General features: G+C 38.2%; 1 protein-coding gene across 1 annotated transcript in view; it reads left to right on the top strand.

The window, feature by feature from the left end:
* The window catches only part of ANKRD50 (ankyrin repeat domain containing 50), a 44,651-nt gene extending 26,199 nt beyond the window's left edge, over positions 1-18,452 (top strand). Inside the window, exons 4-5 of the mRNA XM_069795791.1 lie at positions 8,598-12,145; positions 14,483-18,452. Of these exons, the coding sequence (XP_069651892.1) occupies positions 8,598-12,142 (3,545 nt within the window). The 3' untranslated portion in view covers positions 12,143-12,145; positions 14,483-18,452. The remainder of the gene's footprint in view (positions 1-8,597; positions 12,146-14,482) is intronic.
* The last annotated feature ends 293 nt before the right edge of the window (positions 18,453-18,745 follow it).

The following is an 18,745-nucleotide window of genomic DNA, read 5'->3' on the forward strand; positions in this document are numbered from 1 at the left end:
ATCATAAAAACGGTAATTCTAAAAAACACACATTCCAGTTTACTGAGGACTATAGAAAGCTTAAGTCAGCCAAGTATTTTAGACGTAAATTATGTCTTTGCAGTACATCTGCAAAGAATGTGGCTGCTTTGAGTTTTCCTCTTGCTTTGCTAGTTTTATAGAGCTTTGAAACAGTGTAGGTGATGTGTAGGTACATAAGTATGTCAGCTGCGTACACCCCTTCCTTACAACCTCAAAAGATATTTTTTTTCATCTCCCATTAAAATCTCTCCCCTTATTTTCAGAAAGCGGGGAATAATCTTTGAAGGTGGAACTTGAGAGGGGAGCAATGTAGATGTGGATTCTTGGAGTATACTTTTGGCAAAGGTTGCACAGTAAAAAAATTCTTTACAGTTTCTTCATCCAGGTTTTACTATGTCATGAGAACATTTCTTCAGTACAGTGACATTGTTACTGCAAGTTCTCTGAAATTTAATAAAGGGCAATATCTAGACTGGATTCCAAGTCTATATATAAAGCCTGTGTGTAGTAAGGACACAATTAGGACAAAAATGTGATTATAGAACATCGAGCCATAGGCTTGCTCGTTTCCACAGTAGCAAAAGGTCAATGGGATAATTGCATTTTGGAATGGAGTACTGTATTAATCAGTGGCAGACATGAAGATTGGTATTTGGGAGTATGTGAGAACTAAAGGAAACTTCAGGGTAGCTTCACAGGGCTCCTTTGGACATTCATATGGGAATAGTTTTGTCAAAGCTTGGCTGATTAGATACGTTGTCATTGCCAAAAAAACAGACAAAACTTTCTTCAGAGCTGTTTTATTTCCTTTCCATTGAATCATATAATGTTTCAGGCTAGTCCTAAAAAATGGCTGTTGTCTTCTAAGTATGTTTCCAGATGGAATTCCTGACAGGAAAAATCAGCAGAACTAATGGATATGCCTTTAAAATAAATTTAATTTGAATGAGTTAATTTCTCATTTCCACAGAGAATGACTTGATGAGTAGCATAAAGGAAGTTGGCTTGTGATATTATAAACCCATCTTCACTGTGTAAAAGGTACAGCAAAGAAGGAATGAATCCCAAAATAATTGGATACAAATTGGGAAGAAATTTTAGAGTCTATTTGGAGGAAGTGGTGTTGTATCCACTATGAAAGAAAATTGTGACATTACAGCCAATGTGACAGCTGCCCCCTTAACACACTGTAAGATGACTTTCCTGTTTACAACCAATATTCAAGTTTGTGCAAGGTGTAGTGAGGATGTGAGGAGCATGACTGAAGCTTCTGTTAACTTCAGATACATTGCAACTTTGTGTTGTAAAACTTGAGATAATGTTGATTTCTTTTCTGGTTCTAGCCTGAAAAGGATGGACTATCATTAACATGTCTACTGGGGCAAACTCTTCTCCTCCTTTGTGATATTTGAATGTTTACTTTTAGGCCAGCCAATTTATAAAGCTATTTAATTGGTCAGCAAGCAGAATTCAAGATCAACAATAAGTATTTTTTGCACTCGTGACTGAAGAAATAAATGGTGTATAATGTGCGCTGCACTCTGGGACACTATTGTACTGAACTTCTAATACTTCTAATTTCCCAGCAAATAAATGTTTGCAACCATAACAATAATATATTCACTGAACATTTTCTTCAAATATGTTTCTTTAATTTGGAACCAAAAAAAAAAAATTAGTTTCACTGTAACTTAGTAAAATAGATTGGAATCCTTTTAGGATTATTTTAGGAAAATGTGTCCCATCTGTAGTCTTTTTCCGCTAATTTAGAGTACGATATTAAATATATATTAACCAATATTAATTTGTTTACAATCAGTTTCTCTGAGTTTTCACTTAAAATTTTAATGCAGTGAAAACTTCTTTCAGATATCTGCTGAAATGAGAGCTAAACATATTTGTCAGAAAGTCTTATCAGTGACTGGGACTAGAATTGCTGCAGCGGCCTGGTCCTGATGATGCTCTTTTTTGGGTGTCCAGTACAGATGAGAGTTCTGCAGGCACCTTCCTAGCCAAAAATAGTGATGATGTGGAAGAAGGAGTCCAGTCTTTCTCATCTGCTGTCATCTTGCCATTGCCAGTGGTGAATACATCATCCCTACCACTCTCAGAATGAGAAAAGGAGGAGAGGTGTTTATTCTGGTCCTCATTTGTTCCTTCACTTTTGTGGGTTACTTACTTATGAAAGTTGAATAGTTGTGCCTGCATCTGCTGCAGCTTGTGTTCTGGGCCCTTCTGTATTCCCAGATTCTGTAGTAGCACAATGTGCTACAGATTTTTCCCCTTGCTCAGATTCTCAGCTTTCATTAATTTAAAAAAAAAAAAAAAAAGGGGGGTTTGCCTCTTGTGGCTGCAGAGACAACCTCAAAAATATGAACCAAATGTGAAATGATGCCTGCATGAGTCTGCGGTCACCCTCCACAGTGAGCAAAAGCCAGCCAATTGAGGAAAAAAAGGAGGGGAATAGATAATGCATGTTCTCCTGCCTTCTCCTGCATGTGCACTGTCACCTACTGCCACATCATTCCTGTTTGTTTCTCTTATGGACTTTTTCCCTAAACTTAACAATTCTTTGTCTGGCACCTATAACTATCCATACTATCTCCCACATCATCATTTGCTGTCATCTGGCTTCAAGTATGGACAGTCAAGCAGCTACATTAAACACAGTCTTTCCAATCTTTGCATTATAATGTTAGAAAAAGTTTCCTTGTATTTCTAAATAAATGAAAAAGCCCTCTAACCTGAAAGTGCCACAGAACATAGAATTTTAATTTTTGTTGTGCTTCAGCTAATTAGCGAATAAAAATGCTGCTTCTAAAATGAGGCTAAACCTTGAAAGCATAGCAGTTGTTCTTACAAAACTAAATTCCTTTCTTAAAGATCCATCATATTAGTTTAAAAACTTTAGGCATTTTAAAAACAGGCAATTTTATTTAGGTGAGTTTGAGTGAAAAGCAGATAACTTCTCACTAACAGCATAAAGGTAAATAGACAAAAGTGCATATGTACAAATGCTCTATTTATTGGTTTAAAGAGGCTTTTTTAAATAGACATTTACTTAATTGCTTCTTTTTTGCTACACACATAAATCAAATACCTGTGGCATCTAGCTTGATTATACCCCTCAATTAAACACTGACATTCTTCATCCAAAGAATTCCTTCCCATGCGTGAGGCATGAGTGCACCAGTGTGGTACAACCCATGCAGATGTCACATCTCGGGGAGCCATAGTTTCCATAAAGCTATTGTTAAATACTGGAAAGATACTGGAAGCTACAATAAAAAGAATCAAAAGTGGACATGAAAGGGTTCAGTTTAGTCTCAGAGGCAGCTTAAGCTCCATTCACCCACTTACCCATAGGCAAAAGCAGACAATCTGTCATTCGTTTTTCACTCTTCCTTTTATCTATCATTAAGTTCCAGACAGCCAAATATTATTAAGAGCTGATATTTATCCAAACTTTTTCTGGATTAGAAATCTTGGGAGCATAAGCCTTTATTGTATTTCTGCTATTTGCTGGTTCTGGTCTGAATAGATGTGGAGGGTTGTTTTTCTTGTAGCCTTGCCTAAAATTAAAAAATAAGCAAAAATGTGAAAGCTTTAGAGAAAGATGGTAAAAGTCACAAGCCAGCTTCTCTGCGCCCAGAAAACTCATACTGTTTGGTAATTGAAGCTACTCGGGTAGTCGTATTGCTTAATCCCCAAATCAAATCAGTTGCCTGATTTGGACCTGAACCTTTTCTCATTAGCTGCCATTCCAGAAAATAAATGGCATGAGACCACTTCAGGAGAGATTGCTTCAAAAAAGAAAATCTAAGTAGTCCTCTAATTTTTCATTGTAGGTTGGAATTTATTTCGGTAGTTTCCTGTTACTTTAAAGTCTTTATGGGAGTTGGATTTTTTACTATAAAAGATAATTTTTATATATTTTTGTAGTTGTAAAATTTACTTCTAAAATATTAAGGCTTTGAAAAAGTTTATTTGTTGTTTTGGTTTGGTTTTGGGAAGAGAAAATATTTAGAAGGCTTGGGAAATAAACTGGGAGCTTTTAATCAGTGTTTCCTTTGTTCTCATTACCACTTTCTTCTGATAACTACTTTGAAAACATGAATTTCAGGCAATTTCATATTTCCTAGTAAAAAGTGTGAATTTTGAACTTCTTTGCTTTGTAATTGAAGAGGGAAGACTAAATTGTTTTAAATGGTCTGTTACCTGTAAATCTAACTAAACAAACTTCTGTGCAATGACACGGACCAGTGAGAGCAGCAGATTTCAGCCTCAGTGTCTCAGCTTCTGGGGTAGATGCAGTGAAATTTGTTATGCATAGCGTACTGCAAATGCACTAAAAGCTAAGTGTCCAGCTTGAGTTTTCAGGTGCATTTTGCTCTGCTGGATACATTACTCTTTTTGAGCAGGTGTGTGTACACGGCCATAGAAATACCTAATTTAATATATGCTTAGATCAGCAGTGTAAATTATTAATGCCAAAAAATTGCCATGTTTTTAATCATTTAGATTACTTTAAACTTAACAATTCAGTTAAATGAAATATATTAAAATGTATTTACAACTTTTGTAATTTACTTATGTAAATATATTTAAAGATATGAAAGTAGAAGGATATTTTTAAATATTTACTGGAACATTCTAGTTAATAGCTTATTTTTTCTTATTAAAATTTGAAAAGTTTTGTACTGTAAAAGTATTTATATAGCCAAGATACTTTTTTTCTTTTTTTTTTCTTCCCTTTGAATGACCCTAGATCTTGCCAAGAAGTACATTTGGAACTGATTTGTTTACAGAACTGCCAGGAATTTAATAAATCAGGAAAATCCATATTGGAGCTCCCATTGGGTTGAAAGTGATGCGTTGTAAGAAAAATTTTAACAATGCAAAAAGCAGGGTCGTGGGACTGCAAGTTCTGTCTACTGCACTCCTGTTTTGCTGAGCTTAAGTAGTTCATGGGAATGCATCTGAAACAAAATGAGCTTTCTCTTAATGTTTTGGTAGTTCTTGTCCATGAAAGTGACTTATTGTATCTGCTAGGGTTGAAAAGCAAGTTTGCAGGTTCTTTGTTTGGAAATGTAAAATGACCTCATTTAGATAGATGTTTGGGCAAAAAAACATGGCTTTGTTTTCTTCCTTCAAGCTAGCAACAAGAATTTGAGATTTTTAAAAAAAAAAAGAATTCTATCTAGAAAGCCTTTCTTGAGTTATTTGCTTATTATAGTATGGCATAGTGCAGTGGTTAAAATTAACAACCTATTTCTGTTCAAAAGTCTGTTACAATGGCAGTGTGTTAATCCCAGCCCTTTAAGAGCGTATCATCCCTGGCATGTGTGAAGATCTCTATGAGTGTAGCGTACTTCTTACTATACAAACTTGTCTTCAGATACGATAGATAGGATCTCATTAACAAGGGATATTTGGAAATACTGCAAAAGAAAAGAAACAATTTTTAACTTCTGTGAATGTACAGCCAATCAAATTGTTTAAATTACTGACTTCTGGAATATTCACTGCTCTGAAGTCTTCTGAAATTTATTTGCTTGGCTGAGGTGCTTAGACATTTGGTGTGTCTCAGGTAAGTACAGAGTTAGGGTGATATTTTTAACCCTGATACGGAACAAAGTAATGATACAGCCTCATTTAAAGGGAAAAAAAACCCAAACCCAAACACGCAAACCCTTCCTTTTTTTACTTCTTGTGGAGGGCTTGGGGGTTTTTTATCACATCCAAAATGGCTTTGTTCACTTTCCCACCCATTTTGGGAAGCAAAATGAAAATTGGTATTCAAAGAACGTTGCAAGATAAGCAAGAGTCTTCTGCTTTTGAAGCATACATGCAGGGAGGGGACTGAGACGCTTAAACAGTTATCACACTGCAAGTTTTCGTGTGAAGGCTAGGAGTCAAGGGAGGTGAAGTGTAGTCATTAGTCAGGCAACACTGAACATTAGCTGAAATCTCAGGATTGCTGTCATGTGAGTCAATCAGGGGTTTTCTTATTGGGGGGAAATGAAATCAACTACTGTAAAAACTGAAAAAACACTTGAGTAATTTAAAAATAACTTACACATGCAGATAGATATTGGAAGGAAGGATGTGGGCATGGGATTAATGTGAGAGATTGGGGATGTTGTAAGCAGAGTCATTTATGACTAAACACATTGAGAAGGAGTTTGCAGAGCTCTGTACCTCTTCTCATTCAGCCAGCTGCCCCATACAAATCTGTACTAGGAGAAGCAGAGAGGTTCAAAGAACCAGAAGGTGAGTGAGTGCTGTGGTTGCATTTGCTCTGAATTGAGCAAAACAGAGCTGTTCCCTGCACACATGAGACAACCAAAGGGATGCTCATGTCTAATTACAGCTCTGTGTATGCATACAACTGTGAATGTGTGCACCAAGCAATGCCCTGTTTTTAATGCCTCTGTTTTCACTTCTGTATCTTCTGAAGGATCGTAACCTAGAAACAGCCTTTCACTTGAAGTGGAAGCTTGAGAACTACAGAATCGCAGGACACTGTCTCTTCCTACTCAGCAAAGTTTCTTATTTGGCTTACGTGCAAGAATTAAGGGCTTTACAAAGTTACATGCAGACTATTTTAATCAAATAGATAGTGAATGGATGAATTATGCCATTCTGCAGGTCAGGTTAGGAGATTACTTGATGTTGTGACAAATTATGGGGGGTAAAGATGTTTCTGTGTGTCTTTTGAGAGCAAAAAATGAAAGCCTCTGTGGAATGGAGCAAGGTCCCCTCAAAATAATTATTTTCTGCCTCCTGGCCTTCTCATTCAAAAATTTTCCAGTAGACAACCTTATTAGTGTAGTCTTAGCCTGAGAAGCGACTGTGCAAAAGTGTCCTATCCAGCGATTTTATTTTGGGGAGAAGTATGACTTTGTTTTAGGTATTCTATTGATTTAGTTCCATTAGATTCATAATGCTACCATAATTAATTAAGGGAAGCAGAAATATTATAGTAACACTGCCATAGTTTGCCTCTCAGTTCTAATCTGTTGTGTTTGTACAATGCTCATGGAGACTAAACAATTAACAGAGTGAGCTTAATGTGACATTCAGAACCTTTGCTGAAGACACTCGGGAACAAAAAACAGCTCTGTTATCAGGCTGAATTCTCAGTCAGAACAAGCTCACAGGCTGAGCAGTTTGATCCACAGAATGTTTAAATACAATAAGAACATAGATCTGAAAGTGACATTCTTCAGAGCCTCACTTAAAATTATTTGTTCCGTGGAGATGGGGCCAAAATGACATTGAAGGCATTGCTCTATGGTTGCCTTTCCTTCAATGTAATTTGGAGGTTAGTAACTGCTTTGGTTTGAAAAGCAAAGTTGGGGTTTTTTTATGACTAGCTGAGCTGACTGTAAGGCAATGTGTGCAATCTGCTGCACTGGAGGAAGAGATTACAGCCCGTCCCTGGAGAAGCGAGGTACAGTTCTGGCCTAAAACACAGTAGTTTAAGCTGTTGTGTCTGTGACCTCTGCGGTTTTCCCATAGCTTCTTGGAAAAGTAGTGTTCAAACAATGCAATGTGTCATTAATCAAAGAGGGTTGGTCTCAAATGCTTAACTTTGCACTACCTAAGCAAATGTTTTAAATGACAGAGATAGCCCTGTAGTCCATAGAACTATATCTTCATTCCGCCTCATTTTTGAGAGCCTTATGGCCACTGAGGTTGCCCTAGGGACTTCTCCGCACGTGCTGTGTGCTAAGAATAGCGTTCTTTGCTTGGGGGTGATGTTGGTGTATGTGTATGTGTGTAGGGAGGAGATGTACACAGATGCACGTATGAAATAATTTCCCTTTTTCCTCTAAAGAGTAAACAGGTTGGAAAAACAATGAGATCATGTGCCTATGAGAAAACCTGTTTCCTTATATAATGAGTCACCTACCAAAGAACCAGAGTATTTATCTAAAACTCAGTCCTTACTTGAAAAAAGTAGGTAATTTTCAGTGCACAGAGGTGTAAAGATATTTAAAACTGTTTTTGAGTGTCTCTCTCTCCTATCTCTTAAAAGCTTTTAAAAGAAACTAAGGTGATCATGTTACAGTGATTTATGTACATTTCATCATGCATATGCACCAGGTGTGAATAACCTCTTCTATAATTATATTAATATAATAGTTGTCTTAATCTAAATAGCTGAAAATTATTTGGAATTCCATTGTTAACCACATTGGAGAAGGGGTTATTCCTTTAATAATATAATAATACTTAATAATCTTATTTTGGTTGCAGTTCTGGTGGGTTTTGCTTAGGTGTTTAGTATTGTCCAAGGTAGACACACAATGCCTGATTCAAAGAGATTTTTAAAATTTTCTTCATTAGTAGCATGTATTTCTTCTTACAGTAGATGATGATAAAAATGCATCTATTATCAAAGTTGTCTCTGCTATTATTATTAATTTACATTCACTGTGTGTACACACAAAATGTATTATTGTGGGCGTTCCCTACGCAGAAATGTCTGTCTTGGATATTATTTTTTTTAACATTCAGTTAAGCGAAACTAGATCAGAAAGAATAATAACTTTCTTTCCTTTTAATAGGTTTTCGAAAAATAAGTCTGGATGATCTGCGAAAGGCTTATATTGTGAAAGATGTGCAACAATATATTCTGCATCGTTTAGATCAGGAAGAAGCACTGAGACAACATCTCACAAAAGAAACTGCAGAAATGCTGAATCAGCTTCACATCAAAAGCAGCGGTTGCTTTTTGTATCTGGAACGTGTCCTAGATGGAGTTGTGGAGAATTTTATTATGTTACGAGAGATCCGTGATATTCCAGGAACGTTAAATGGCCTGTACCTTTGGCTCTGTCAGAGACTTTTTGTGAGAAAACAATTTGCAAAAGTCCAGCCTATTCTTAATGTAATTCTTGCAGCCTGTAGGCCGTTAACCACAACGGAATTGTATCACGCAGTGTGGACCAAAAATATGACATTGACGATGGAAGACTTTCAACGCAAATTGGATGTCCTGTCAAAAGTCCTTATTGATGGACTTGGAAATACGAAAATCTTGTTTCACTACAGTTTTGCAGAGTGGTTGCTAGATGTAAAGCACTGTACGCAGAAATACTTGTGCAATGCAGCAGAGGGACACAGAATGCTGGCAATGAGTTACACTTGCCGAGCAAAGGATTTAACACCATTAGAAGCTCAAGAGTTTGCATTGCATCTAATTAATTCAAATTTACAGTTAGAAACGTCAGAGCTGGCTTTATGGATGATATGGAATGGCACACCTGTCAAAGACTCCCTGTCGACCTTAATTCCTAAGGAACAAGAAGTATTACAGCTGCTGGTAAAAGCTGGTGCTCACGTCAACAGTGAAGATGACCGCACGTCTTGCATTGTTCGCCAGGCTCTGGAGAGAGAAGATTCCATTCGCACCTTGTTAGACAACGGAGCATCAGTAAACCAGTGCGATTCCAACGGGAGAACGCTCTTGGCCAACGCAGCGTACAGCGGCAATCTCGATGTCGTTAACTTACTGGTTTCAAGGGGAGCAGATTTAGAGATAGAAGATACTCACGGGCAAACAGCACTTACCTTAGCTGCTCGGCAGGGCCATACCAAGGTTGTCAATTGCTTGATTGGATGTGGGGCTAACGTTAATCACACCGATCATGATGGCTGGACGGCATTGCGATCTGCAGCGTGGGGTGGGCACACAGAGGTGGTTTCTGCACTCCTTTACGCTGGAGTCAAAGTGGACTGTGCCGATGCTGATAGTCGAACGGCACTGAGGGCAGCAGCTTGGGGAGGACATGAAGATATTGTGCTGAATCTGCTTCAACATGGTGCTGAAGTTAATAAAGCCGATAATGAAGGCAGAACAGCTTTGATTGCAGCCGCGTATATGGGGCATAAAGAGATTGTGGAGCACCTGCTGGATCATGGTGCGGAGGTAAACCATGAGGATGTGGATGGAAGGACTGCGCTGTCTGTCGCTGCGCTTTGCGTACCAGCCAGTAAGGGACATGCCTCAGTGGTTAGTCTTCTGATTGACCGTGGGGCTGAAGTTGACCACTGTGATAAAGATGGCATGACTCCACTGCTGGTAGCTGCTTATGAAGGACATGTAGATGTTGTCGATCTACTTCTAGAAGGAGGAGCTGATGTCGATCACACAGACAACAATGGTCGCACGCCACTTCTGGCAGCAGCCTCCATGGGCCACGCTTCAGTTGTAAATACTCTCTTATTTTGGGGTGCAGCTGTTGATAGCATCGATAGTGAAGGGAGAACAGTTCTGAGCATAGCCTCTGCACAAGGCAATGTTGAAGTAGTACGGACTCTGCTGGACAGGGGGCTAGATGAAAATCATAGAGATGACGCGGGCTGGACACCTTTGCATATGGCAGCTTTTGAAGGTCACAGGTTGATATGTGAAGCTCTTATAGAACAAGGTGCTAGAACAAATGAAATTGATAACGATGGACGTATACCTTTCATATTAGCTGCACAAGAAGGTCACTATGATTGTGTGCAGATATTACTGGAAAATAAATCCAACATTGATCAGAGAGGCTATGATGGGAGAAATGCCCTTCGGGTTGCTGCTTTAGAAGGTCACAGAGATATAGTTGAACTACTGCTCAGTCACGGAGCAGATGTAAACTACAAAGATGCTGATGGCCGGCCAACACTTTATATCTTAGCATTAGAAAACCAGCTTACGATGGCTGAGTACTTTTTAGAAAATGGTGCAAACGTAGAAGCAAGTGATGCTGAAGGAAGAACAGCTCTCCATGTTTCCTGCTGGCAGGGCCATTTGGAGATGGTTCAGGTGCTGATAACATACCATGCTGATGTGAATGCTGCAGATAACGAGAAGAGATCTGCTTTGCAGTCTGCTGCATGGCAAGGTCACGTGAAGGTAGTGCAGCTTCTCATTGAGCACGGAGCTCTGGTTGACCATACATGTAATCAAGGTGCTACTGGACTCTGCATTGCAGCCCAAGAAGGGCACATTGATGTTGTCCAGATATTACTGGAGCATGGTGCTGATCCAAATCATGCCGACCAGTTCGGGCGCACTGCTATGCGTGTTGCAGCTAAAAATGGACACTCTCAGATTATTAAATTACTGGAAAAATATGGTGCATCTACTCTGAACGGTTGCACTCCATCTCCAGTCCACACAATGGAGCAAAAACCCTTACAGTCAGTCTCCTCTAAAATGCAGTCACTAACAATGAAGTCAAATAGTTCAGGCAGTACTGGTGGAGATATGCAGCCTAGTATGCGTGGCTTATCTAATGGGCCTGCTCATGCCTTCAGTTCTCCTTCAGAGTCGCCTGATTCTACAGTTGACCGTCAGAAGTCATCTTTATCGAATAATTCCCTGAAAAGTTCCAAAAATTCTTCTCTGCGCACCACATCGTCGACTGCAACTGCTCAGACGGTGCCCATTGATAGTTTCCACAGCCTGTCATTCACAGAGCAAATACAGCAGCATTCCCTGCCACGCAGCAGGAGTAGGCAGTCTATTGTTTCTCCTTCTTCCACAACTCATTCCCTAAGTCAAAATCATAATTCACCAAGTAGTGAATTTGAATGGAGCCAAGTAAAACCTAGTTTGAAATCCACTAAAGCTAACAAAGGGGGGAAAACGGACAACTCCAGCAAATCTGGGTCAGCTGGAAAAAAAATAAAGCAAAGTAGTTCCTCCCAATCCAAAGTGTTAGAGTATGAAATGACTCAGTTTGACAAACGAGTACCTATTGCCAAATCTGGGACCAGTGTGCCACTTAAATCAATGCCGGCAGAGCCGCAGTGCAAAATTTTGGTCCCGCCAGCTCAGCAAGAAGTTGGTCGATCGCAGCAACAGTTCCTAATTCACCAACAGAGTGGAGAACAGAAGAAGAGAAATGGAATTATGACGAATCCAAATTACCACCTTCAGAGCAATCAGGTTTTTCTCGGTAGGGTTTCTGTCCCACGAACAGTGCAGGACAGAGGCCATCAGGAAGTACTGGAAGGCTATCCTCCCGCAGAGACAGAACTCAGCCTTAAGCAAGCCTTAAAACTTCAGATTGAAGGTAGCGACCCAAGTTTCAACTACAAGAAGGAAACACCATTGTAAAAGGTAACCTGTCCAGTCACAAAGGAGGCGAATGCGTGTATTTCATCATGTGCATTTTAAATATGCTAAAATTGCATTTCACTGGTGTTTATCATCATAATTGCTTCCTTAATGAAAAACATGGATGTTAAAATCTTAACCTGCCAAGTATTTGTTTTGCTGTGGTTTAAAAGCATCAACTGTAGAGGAATTGGGTCACCGTCGTATTTTCTGTTGAATTCTGATTGCTCAAATCGTACCCCACTGTCCTTGATATGTGACTGAATAAAACAGCAGGTTTCGTGTAGCACTGAATTCGGATTTTCTTTTTCAAACATAAGGACAGCTGGGAATTTTAATACGTGATACTGTCAGATACAGTAATTATTTCATTATTTACAAAAGTGCTTTTCAGGAAGCTTCTGAAGATTCTTGTAAGTTACATTACTTTTGTGAATTTGGATTTTAAATGTGAAATCTCTAGCATAATTATCTACAAATTAAAAAGTTAAAATGCTACACTAAAGCTTTGATTTTATTTCTGTTACTGTGAAGGTTACAGTACTGTAAAAGAGATGGCATTCCTCAGAGCAAGATTAGAATCTATGTTATGGCACCAATTTTCTGACCATTCTGTAGTTCTTAATCAGTGGAGTTCATTTAGATTTCTCACTTTCTCTCCCATACTGAATTTTAACCTGAAAAAGGAATTTTACATAGCTTTTTCAGACCTGAATTGTCAGTGAGTCAGCTAAAACAGAAGCCTTTTTCTCCCTCTTCCTGAGGAGGTTTGTCTTTTTTAGGGTATTGAGAATGTGTTAATAATTAATATATTTTCCTATTTGAATTTCAAAGCAGCAGCATCTTTATGAAATGTAGGCACATCTCTTATTGCTTATTTGCTTATTTTTGAAAACACATTTTTTGTTTGTGTAAATGCTGTATTTTTGACAGATCAGACTGCTGCTCCTTAGAACACAAATGTTCTTGCTAGCTGACTCAGTTCTGCTGCAAGTCATCAAAACCTGCAGATTTCTAGGACAATTGCAGACGGTGCAGAATCCACAAATGGGACGTTTTCGGCTGTCAAAAACACATAGACAGGGCTTTTCCCTGCAAATGGATTTCACTTTAATGGAGTGCATCTCTCTAGATATCGCTGAGGTCTCTTGTGAATTGCAGAGTATTCAAATATTGTGCAAGACTCTTTAAGATGTTTCCTTGGGGTTGGCATTTTGGTTAAATTAAAATATTTGAAACAATACCGTGTTTCAAAAAGCTATATGCTAGAGCCTGAACATTTGTAAAATGCAAATATTAGCAAAGGGTCAGATGAGGTGTGGGGCAGGCGAAAGTGGAGAGGCAGGACAACAGGAGCAGGCATAGAGAGGAATAAGCAGGTGAGAGAGAACGGGCCCGAAATGTTCATAAAAGTCAAAAGGACTTTAGATTCCCACAGTTCTACATCGTGTCCAAACACGATTTAAATTTGTTTTTAATTTTTTTCCTGCCTCCATAAAACATATTAAAATGTATAATTAGGAATTGTATTTCCTAACTCTTACGTACCTGCGCCTGATGTTCATTGCTTGCTTTCGTGTTACACTTTATTGTAAATAAATTGTATAGTTCTGACCTAGGATGTCTTGATTTGACCTAACCTGTCATCAAAAGACTAGTTTTGATGAATTTTCCATCTTTGTTGATTTTAAAGTATAAACAAAGCATGTAAAAAAAATTTGAACATTCCACAGGTAATACTAAAACTCAAATTGGGCTTTGCTTTATCTGGAACAAATAGTGGGTTTTTTTGAAAATTCAGGGGTTTTCTCTGTGAAGTACTTGGTTATGCAAGTGGCTAAGCCTATGAGGTGATGGATAACCTAATGGTTCCTTTTTCTCCAACGGTTTTTCATAGCTTTATTTTAAATATGGAAGTTTAAAGCAATTTTGTGTGGATTATGAATTGCTTGGTGCAGGCTATAATTTACCTCCTCTTTTGCCAAGTCTCGAGCACAAAAACAGTAATTTCCCTGACCAGTGAATAAATTAGTCACCTGTGGAGAATCACATCAGAAATACTCTACCGGAGCACCTGAGGAATTGCTTTCCTTCCCTGGCTGCAGCTTCTGAGCTCCATTCGGGAAGGTCTCCTGCTGTGGGGACCTTGTAGCTGTTTTGGATGGTAGAGAGCCCAGGGAATCAATCGCGGGATTTGAGTTAGGCAGAAAATACTTTTCATCGCCAGTATGTTGTTGTGTGCTTTTAGCTTTAATTAGAAATGATACAGCTCTCTTTCTGATAACACTGTTCGTATTACAGAGTATTTCAAAACTTAATGTTTTTATTTTGTACTTTTAGGCCAATTCCATGATGCTATGAACAGAAGCGCTTCTGCTCCGAATGATTTATCAGCTGGCTGGGATGAAAGCATACAATGCTTGTTTAGTCCACCTAGAAATTCAAGAATGTGATTACTACAGTACAGTTACCTTAATTACTGTAATGTGCCTACATTTTCAGGCTGCCTTCTCAGTATAACCCTCTGTGCTTCAAAAATTTATTTTGTGTACTTTGTATTTAATACACAGAATGAGCACTTTTTTTAATTGCAGAAAGATATATGCTGTATTTCCCTGATAACAGCTGAAAATGGAAAGAACAAGGAATTCTGATTTCCTATTCCAGAACGCTTGGTAGAGGTGCATGTGCCACAGTGAACTGTGTATGGAAAGGCAGTGCTTTTTGTATTTATTTTCCTGTGGCTAAAGAAAATAAGCAAACAAGTTTGTCACATTTGCATTGTTGTAATGTATGGTCAGTTCCCTGTGTACTTCAAAAAGTTCTCTCCAGAAATACAAGTCTTGTAACAGTATTTTATAAATACTGTACTTGTGTGTTCTGTCTGTGTAATAGCTGTTCAGTGGTAGCAAAGGCGTCGGGCTGCAACCATCTGCAGTATCTTTGGGATTTTTTAAGAGGCAAAATCCACTGTCTGGTACTTCAGCACCAAATCTGGATGGCAGACTGTGACCACTGAAAGCAATAGGCAAATTTGCTCTTGGACACTTGATCTTACATAGCCTCTGTTATTGTTATGGTAATGAGGTAACTGAATATGGGTATGTTTTAGGTGCTAAAGTAAAAGGTCTGATCCTGCTTTCATGTATAACTTTATACGTTAGAAACAGCTCTTTCTTTTTTCCAAGGTAAAGGACCGTATTGAGAATGTCTAATGGAAAATACAGACACTATGTTAATGAGGCTGAGAGAATATGCAGTGAGAGTACAGTGGAAGAGCAAACGGTTAGAAATACCGTTGTCTGTGGAGTACAGAGATGACTGAGTTAGCCCTGTCCTGAGACAATAACTCTTTAAAGCACAAAATTGTATGAATGTGGTTACTGCTTCTGATGGATTAGGTAGAGCCAGCGTGAGTATCTCTGTACCTGGAGTGTGGTTAATCGGCAGTCTGGATAGTCCATTTACGGATAATGGAAAGCTGGTTCCCCATTCTTGCAGCAGAAGAATTTTGCTTAGATGAACGAGAGCAAAATCAAGGCCATTGTTGTGAAAGTGAACAGTATGAATTTTTCCTTTGAATGTGCACATCTTACTTGCACAGCTCTGTGAGTGATAAAATGAAACAAGTGGGTTATTTTCTCCTACAAATGCAAGCTATATTCTGCTATTCACCGTTACACAGCCTTGCTCTTTAGAAAATAAGCCTATTTTTGTATGTGAGTATTTCTTCTAAAGGCTTGGTTTTCATCTTTTTCATACTCAAATTCTGATCATTCCACAAATAAGGTGATAGAAAGCTGAGGTTATTTTTCATAGAGGATTAATTAGATGTATGGCTATCCTTAAGCTTTGCTAAATGGCCCCTGGATGTGTATGTAGTGCATATTCTGAGGCACTAAAGGGCTCCGTGTCTTGTTGTTATGATTAACAATCATCAGACCTTTTTTTTTAATATCTTGCACCTCCATTCTTATTTGCTTGTTACTAAATATAAAAAGAATGTTTTATAGTCAGGCATTCAGCATATAGTAAAATTAGATGTTAAAAGTTGACACATGGCAATATTGATTATTCTGAATGTTTCATGTATTGAATTTCTTGTCCCCGTGGGACAATTATAAAATAAACATAACAGGAGTCTGGCAGAATGGCCTTAAGAGGGTTAGTGGCTCAGTAAAGAGAAAGTACCAAAATGTTCTCAGCAAACTTGTTCCAAACCTCAAGTATAGTACATTTACAATACTGTGCAAGAATACAACTTTTCTTAGTTATTAGATGTATGTTTTGTTCTGTAGAAAGGGATCCCTGAATGCCGACTTTTTTCTACTGACCTTGACTATCATTGGGGTTATATTTATTTAATTTTATTGTGTTGTAATTAATTGCACCTTGTGGACAGAGGACGTAAAAGTATGGCCAGTTTCACAAGGGGCCACAACTTATAGATAGCCTGATGGTTTTTGTGTGAAGAATATTTACATTTGAAACAGTTGCTGGGGAAACCTTATATCCAAATCAGCAGAAAGTAGACCTGTTGAAAATGTTTTCAGAATGACAATTCTTACAGATTTTGAATATCACGTTGGGACAGAGCATGAATTGCTTTAAAACATCTACTTTCTCAGAAGGTCTGTGTAATTCCACATTGCTGTTGCGTGTGATTTTTTAATGTCATCGTTTGTGAGGATTTTGCATACAAAGAAAAGTTGCTGTTCCCCCTGTTGTTGGCTCTGTTCTGCTCTGCTTTTTCACATCTGTACAATCAAGTGGAGGTGAATGGAGTTGCATAGCTGTGACTCAGCACGGTTCTTCTGGCAGTGTAACAGTTCTCATAACCTAAAAAAACCTGAATAAAACATGAATCCTCTTTCTCTTCATCCCATTTCACTGGTCCTTCCAAGGTTATCTCCACAAGACGTCTAAAATTCTTGATGGGAGAGCTAGGGAAAAAGACTGTTTCGCGGACACGGATATCAATACTGTATGCATGTGTAAAAACCCTTCAGAAGAGAAATGCATTAAGAGATACAGAGGCACAATTGATGCATTTTTATCTTCTCTGTGATCAGTGTTGAAAACATTACCATTTATTTAAAAATAAAAAGGTGTTTTCCCTCATCAGTTACTCTGCTATGCAAATGCCTGTTATGCTTAATACTCCCCATCTGAACTCCTCAGTTAACTTGGTTTGCAGATAGACTGTTTCTCCTGGAGTGGGTTGTAAATAGCCTTTAATGTACATTGAATGAATTTCACATTGTAAAATTTTTATTTTATTCCTTGTATTATATTAAGCGAAAATCCCTGTGTATATGAAAGTGCATAATAAATATATTTGCTTTTCAGCAGACATCTAACTGTTTTAATTTTACTACCTCGTTTCCTGGGACATCCCAGGAAAAGGTTATTAAACTTGATTAACTTTTGTGTAGTACTTAATGAAACACCATGTATGTGTCCAGTAAGGAGTCTAGGCTAGCAAAACTCAGACCCCAATGTTAATGCCTGTCACCCTGCTTAGCACTCAGATGGCCTTTTTCAGATTAATCTGAGTCAACCTTAGCATTTGCAGGAGAAAACTCGCTGCATGTTGTTTTGTTTAAAATGACCATTATATACCATATATATCAGGAGGGCCAATGAATTCAGTATTTCAGTTGCTGTAAGTTCTTTATCACTTCAGATGGTATTTGTCAGTTATCTCTTTGGTCAGTGTTTCTCTGTAGTATTTTCAGTTTAAGCAAAAGCTCGCTTACTGATGGTGGCTACTCATTTTTCTTGAACTTGTTATTAAAAAAAGTGGGAGAGACACGTTTTCCAGTCATTGCAATAGTCCCATTTGCCCCTGTGATCTTGTCTCACTTCTGCTTTAGATTATATACCCATCGTGATTTCTCTGCAGAGAGTTGTTGAGCGTGAAGGAAGAGTGTGGCTGTGCTTTCTGCAAATGATGGTTCAGGTTTACCTCCAGGTATTCTGGTTCACATTGCTTCCAGCTGTTGGTGTTCATGGGTCGACTGATTTCTAAGGTTAGGAGAATGACAGGCAAAATTGTCGGTAACTGTTGACTCGTTCTCTGTGTATTTCTGTGGTTTCTCACAGTAATTATTGACCCTCTTTTGTTAAGTTCTTTATGTCTGAAATAACAAAGTATGAGATGCATTAGTTCAGTGGCTATTTTTCCTTGAAGCAAAGAATCATTCTCACTGAATTAATCTTTGAGTAAGTTATATTACGTTCCAGAGACACCCGTTTTCTTCAGATAATCACTGTAACAATATTTAAATAAAATTATTCAACACCTGTTTTTAATCTCTTATTCTATGGAATATAAACAATCACTTTGAATAATGCTTCACATCTTCATGAGATCTTTACAACAATTTGGCATGTGTATTACATGTATTTTCCAAAAGAAAACTGGGACTAGTTGGCACAGTGAACTAAAGCTTTTCAGCTGGAGGCCCTTTGAGAGACTGCAGTGAGAATTTGGCATTGATCTAAATCCTAATCATTTTATGCTACAAAGAGTCACAGAAATAGGGAATGGGACTGAGAAATCTACTTGGCAAATCATTTTATTAAAGAAGTCTCCAAATT

Source organism: Haliaeetus albicilla, chromosome 1, assembly GCF_947461875.1.
Source record: "Haliaeetus albicilla chromosome 1, bHalAlb1.1, whole genome shotgun sequence".
Taxonomy (NCBI): Eukaryota; Metazoa; Chordata; class Aves; order Accipitriformes; family Accipitridae; genus Haliaeetus; species Haliaeetus albicilla.